The 6,639-nt window shown below is 52.1% G+C and overlaps 1 protein-coding gene across 1 annotated transcript in view; it reads left to right on the top strand.

Annotated features, from left to right (window-relative positions):
• The first annotated feature begins 5,082 nt into the window (after window positions 1–5,082).
• The window catches only part of fam20ca (FAM20C golgi associated secretory pathway kinase a), a 35,468-nt gene continuing 33,911 nt past the window's right edge, over window positions 5,083–6,639 (top strand). Inside the window, exons 1-2 of the mRNA XM_086176225.1 lie at window positions 5,083–5,795; window positions 5,981–6,165. Of these exons, the coding sequence (XP_086032351.1) occupies window positions 5,224–5,795; window positions 5,981–6,165 (757 nt within the window). The 5' untranslated portion in view covers window positions 5,083–5,223. The remainder of the gene's footprint in view (window positions 5,796–5,980; window positions 6,166–6,639) is intronic.

The raw sequence follows: 6,639 nt of genomic DNA, 5'->3' as shown, positions 1-6,639 counted from the left end.
GCCGACAGCAGAGATTACATCCGTTTTTTTTGGTTCATGACAGAAAATCCACAAGTTATGTTGGAATTCAACAGTCGCTCTTCTTCTGGTCCTTTGGGACGCTCGCTTCGGGGGTCGCCACGGCCAATCGGCTTCCTGCAGCTGAACCGTAGCCAATCATCCGCCTCCAGCCTCAGCATCCTTCCACCCAGATGTTGCCCATCCATCTTCAGTCCACATCCAAACCATCTCAGCGGGGCCTTTTCTCCAGAACATCTCACATGTGCCGTCCTTCTGATGGGCATCCATCCTCCTCCTGCAGGAGAGCCTCTACTATCAGCTGTGTGTGTTTGGAGTGTGTGGATGAACGGGGGCAGCAGACTCACCTTCAAACACACACACACACACACACACACACACCGGGCGAATGACTTTAATAGCTCTGCTGAATTGTGGCTCCTGCGTGTATTTATTTGAGGTGTTAATTGCTTTCTTTATGCAAATATGGTGATAAGAATCGTCACCCTGATGTGCGGCGTTGGTACATTTCAGGTGTTTATCTCCACGACGCTGTGAAATCTGAGAGCGAGTCCGTCTTTATTAATTGCCGTGTAATCGTTGCTTTTTTTTTTTCCTCCTCCCGTTTGAGTAAAGAGCTTTGTTTTCGGTAAACAGAGAAAAGAGGCGGCGATAAGGGAGCCGCTGTGTTTTTGGCCGGGGAAGATGAATGTTCCCGGGCGATAAGTAGCCCGATAAAAACCCCCTTTGATTGAAATTACATTAATCAACTTTTTGAAAAAGAAATAGCCGCTAGGCTCCGGGAAACAGGCCGGCTTACAACTTATTTAGCGGCTGGAGATCCCGCGGAGCTTTGAGTGCGTCTCACACACACACACGGGAAAGAAAGGGTCCGGCGAGTTTGCGGCGCTCGAAGCCGTGTCGTCTATCCCACAAATAGAAGGTGAGGCGGCTCCTCGGCAGAAGAGCCGTCATGCAAACTGTAGCATAAGAGCTACGGGGAAGTGGAGCGGCTCTAACGGGCCGAGAGGACGGACGGCTCACCAGCCATTCACAGGGAAAGGAAGACGCAGGAAATAGAAAGTGCAGTAAGAGCTGAGGAAGCCGTCACTGTGTGGCCTCGGGGTTTTTCAGTGTTTTGTCTCAGGGGTTGGAAGCCTTTGAGGAAAAGATTTGTTTGTGACGAAAAAATCATGTTGGGAAATACTATACAAATATTGTCACTGTTGTTGTTTTATTGGAACACTTAATTTAGTCATTTTACGGTCATTTTCATTGAAATGATTAGTCTTGATGGTCAGCAGCAGCAGCCGCACTCATTCATTCATTCATTGTGTACTTGGCGGGGCTGGAGTCTGTCCCTCATGTAGAGACACACAATATTCACACCTCATGTAGAGACACACAACATTCACACTCTCATTCACACCTCATGTAGAGACACACAACATTCACACTCTCATTCACACCTCATGTAGAGACACACAATATTCACACCTCATGTAGAGACACACAACATTCACACTCTCATTCACACCTCATGTAGAGACACACAACATTCACACTCTCATTCACACCTCATGTAGAGACACACAATATTCACACCTCATGTAGAGACACACAACATTCACACCTCATGTAGAGACACACAACATTCACACTCTCATTCACACCTCATGTAGAGACACACAACATTCACACTCACATTCACACCTCATGTAGAGACACACAACATTCACACTCTCATTCACACCTCATGTAGAGACACACAATATTCACACCTCATGTAGAGACACACAACATTCACACCTCATGTAGAGACACACAACATTCACACTCTCATTCACACCTCATGTAGAGACACACAACATTCACACTCACATTCACACCTCATGTAGAGACACACAACATTCACACCTCATGTAGAGACACACAACATTCACACTCTCATTCACACCTCATGTAGAGACACACAACATTTACACCTCATGTAGAGACACACAACATTCACACCTCATGTAGAAACACACAACATTCACACTCTCATTCACACCTCATGTAGAGACACACAACATTTACACCTCATGTAGAGACACACAACATTCACACCTCATGTAGAAACACACAACATTCACACTCTCATTCACACCTCATGTAGAGACACATAACATTCACACCTCATGTAGAGACACACAACATTCACCCTCTCATTCACACCTCATGTAGAAACACACAACATTCACACTCTCATTCACACCTCATGTAGAGACACACAACATTCACTCTCTCATTCACACCTCATGTAGAGAGACACAACATTCACACCTCATGTAGAGACACACAACATTCACACCTCATGTACAGACACACAACATTCACCCTCTCATTCACACCTCATGTAGAGACACACAACATTTACACCTCATGTAGAGACACACAACATTCACACCTCATGTAGAAACACACAACATTCACCCTCTCATTCACACCTCATGTAGAGACACACAACATTTACACCTCATGTAGAGACACACAACATTCACACCTCATGTAGAAACACACAACATTCACACTCTCATTCACACCTCATGTAGAGACACACAACATTCACTCTCTCATTCACACCTCATGTAGAGAGACACAACATTCACACCTCATGTAGAGACACACAACATTCACACCTCATGTACAGACACACAACATTCACCCTCTCATTCACACCTCATGTAGAGACACACAACATTTACACCTCATGTAGAGACACACAACATTCACACCTCATGTAGAGACACACAACATTCACTCTCTCATTCACACCTCATGTAGAGAGACACAACATTCACACCTCATGTAGAGACACACAACATTCACACCTCATGTAGAGACACACAACATTCACACCTCATGTACAGACACACAACATTCACACTCTCATTCACACCTCATGTAGAGACACACAACATTTACACCTCATGTAGAGACACACAACATTCACACCTCATGTAGAAACACACAACATTCACACTCTCATTCACACCTCATGTAGAGACACACAACATTCACTCTCTCATTCACACCTCATGTAGAGACACACAACATTCACTCTCTCATTCACACCTCATGTAGAGAGACACAACATTCACACCTCATGTAGAGACACACAACATTCACACCTCATGTAGAGACACACAACATTCACACCTCATGTACAGACACACAACATTCACCCTCTCATTCACACCTCATGTAGAGACACACAACATTCACCCTCTCATTCAAACCTCATGTAGAGACACACAACATTTACACCTCATGTAGAGACACACAACATTCACACCTCATGTAGAAACACACAACATTCACACTCTCATTCACACCTCATGTAGAGACACACAACATTCACTCTCTCATTCACACCTCATGTAGAGAGACACAACATTCACACCTCATGTAGAGACACATAACATTCACACCTCATGTAGAGACACACAACATTCACCCTCTCATTCACACCTCATGTAGAGACACACAACATTCACCCTCTCATTCAAACCTCATGTAGTGACACACAACATTTACACCTCATGTAGAGACACACAACATTCACACCTCATGTAGAAACACACAACATTCACACTCTCATTCACACCTCATGTAGAGACACACAACATTCACTCTCTCATTCACACCTCATGTAGAGAGACACAACATTCACACCTCATGTAGAGACACACAACATTCACACCTCATGTAGAGACACACAACATTCACACCTCATGTACAGACACACAACATTCACACTCTCATTCACACCTCATGTAGAGACACACAACATTCACTCTCTCATTCACACCTCATGTAGAGAGACACAACATTCACACCTCATGTAGAGACACACAACATTCACACCTCATGTAGAGACACACAACATTCACACCTCATGTACAGACACACAACATTCACACTCTCATTCACACCTCATGTAGAGAGACACAACATTCACACCTCATGTAGAGACACACAACATTCACACCTCATGTAGAGACACACAACATTCACACCTCATGTAGAAACACACAACATTCACACTCTCATTCACACCTCATGTAGAGACACACAACATTCACCCTCTCATTTGCAACTCACAGACACACAACATTCACCCTCTCATTCACACCTCATGTAGACACACAACATTCACACCTTATGTAGAGACACACAACATTCACCCTCTCATTCAGACTTCATGTAGACATAATCTACAAGTCTAATTCCTCTAATTACCATTATTATGTGTCATTGTTTGTTTCTTACTTACGTCCCACTTTTACAAGTTCCCGTGCTCATCTAAAGGGAGGTTCTGCGCGCGCGCATGTGTGTGTGTGTGTGTGTGTGTGTGTGTGTGTGTGTGTGTGTTATTAACCATGAACATAAGTCCATTTTTTCATTCATCCCTCCATCTTTCCCTGTCCGGTGTCGTCTGTCCGCCGTGCGCCGGCGCCCTCCAGCGTTGGCCGCGGTCCCGGCAGCTCGTCGGTGTCGGCGCTCCGCTCCTCTCCGCTCCTCTCCGCTCCTCTCCGCTCCCCTCCGTTCCTCTCCGCTCCTCTCCGCCGCAGACGGCCGCTGTCGGTGACGCCAGCGGGGCAGGGAGGCTCGGCGGCTCGGCGGCTCGGCGTCCCGCCGCTTGTATGACAGGCTCCCTCCGCGGCGGCGGCGGCGGCAGCCGGACCCCTCGCACCCGGGGAGCTGCACCTGCGGCCGGGCGGCATCACCTGTTCCCTCCGCGGGGATCCGCGCTTCCCAAGATTGTTTGCTTTTCTTTTTGAATCGGCAGCTGATTTTTCGGAGCTCCGACCGGCCGGCCCCCTCCTCCTCATCCTCCCCCCTCTTCCTCTTCCTCCTCCTCCTCCTCCTCCTCCTCCTCCTCCTTCCCCCTCTTTCCCTCCTTCCTTCCTTGCCTCCTTGCCTCCTTCCCTCCCCGGCCGGCACTTCTTCCGCGGCGGCGTCCGGCGCTCATGATGCGCCGCTCCGTCCACCTGTCTCCCGAGGATCCTGCTCGAATCTAAAGCGAAAGGTGAAGAAGAGAAGAGGGAGGAGAGGCGGATCGCTGGATGTCGGCGGGGCTGCGAGCGATGACCGCGGCTCTCCGCCGCTCGGTGGCCGCCTGAGAGCGCCGGACGTCTGCGCGGCTCGTCGGCGCTCCGCGGGAGCTCCGGCCGGACCAAGATGATCCTCTTCCGCAAATTCCGAGTGCTGCTCCTCACGGTCTTCCTGGTGGCCTGCACCATGCACATCATGGTCGACCTGCTGCCCAAGCTGGAGAAGCGGGCGGCGGGCTCCGCCGGCGGGGACCGCGGCTGCCAGTGCCCGCAGCGGGCGGGCGCGGAGGCGGCGGGCTGGGGGAAGCTGCGCGCCGGGGCCGCGGCGGCGGCGGCGGCGGCGGCGGCGGCCGGAGGGGGCGGCTGGCCCGGCAAACACACGCTGAGGATCCTGCAGGACTTCAGCAGCGAGCCGGGCTCCAACCTCACGTCGCGCTCCGTGGAGAAGACCACGTCTGCCGCGCGCAGAGCCGAGCCTCCCGGGCGCCTCGGACCCGCGGAGGACCACAAGCCGCTGATCGGGGAGGCGGGCGGGGGTCGCGCCGGGGGCCCGCCTGTGCGCGCCGCCTCCCGCCTGTGCGCGCTGTACGAGCACCCGCTGCTCAAGACCGACCTGCCGCCCCTGACGGACGCGGACACTTTATTCAACGTCAACACCGACATCAGGTTCTACCCCCGCGCCGCAGGGAACCAGGGCTGGTAAGACCCGGGTCTGCACGCCTTCACCGCGGGTGCAGACCCCCGCGCTCCGGGGCCGCCCGGGGCGTCACCGAGCATTCGCGTCCTCCCGTCCTGCTCCGCGCCTCCAAGCGAACCGTAAAGTTCACGCAGGTGTTGCGGAGACGAGGACCGGGACCGACGCGTCTGCTCTCCCGCGTCTCCAGGCACAACCAGGACGCCAACGAGGACGAGGAGGAGTTCTCCCCGGGGGCGGAGGGCACGGCCGAGTCCTACCCCAACTGGCTGCGCTTCCACATCGGCATCAACCGCTACGAGCTGTACTCCAGGCACAGCCCGGTGCTGGACGCGCTGCTCAAGGACCTGCTGGCGCAGAAGATCACCAGCGTAGGTGAGCGAGCGGCCGTCGGGCCGGCGGGGTCAAAGGTCCACGGGTGGACCGGCGTGTCCGGGTCCGGGCTGAGGCGTGTCGGGGTGCAGGGATCCCCCGGCCTCCGGGCTTTTTTTTTACAAATTCCCCAATAGTTCCCTCTTCCCTCCGCAGAGCAAAAAGGGAAAAAGCAAAATTCCGTTAACTTCCCGTGATTCTGTGCGGGCGCTGTTGTTCCTAAAAGGCCGGGTGAGCTGAGCGGGCGCCGTCGCCACGCGTCCTCTGGCTGACTTACCAGACACATATCTGCCGCTCTGCGGCCACAGAAACCCCACGCTCTTCACACTTTTCACTCCGGCGGCGTCCGGGTCACACCTTCTGGCCCGAGCTCCTCCGTCACCCGCCCACCCCCCCCCCACGCATCCCATCTGTTATGATTTATTGCTAAACTAGAAAGCGTTTTGTTGTTGTTTTTATACCAGATTAGAGTTTCTC

This window comes from Fistularia commersonii, chromosome 28 (assembly GCF_037954325.1).
Source record: "Fistularia commersonii isolate RoL2024-O1a breed Wild chromosome 28, RoL_Fcom_v1.0, whole genome shotgun sequence".
Classification (NCBI taxonomy): Eukaryota; Metazoa; Chordata; class Actinopteri; order Syngnathiformes; family Fistulariidae; genus Fistularia; species Fistularia commersonii.
This window is presented reverse-complemented; position numbering and strand designations above follow the sequence as displayed.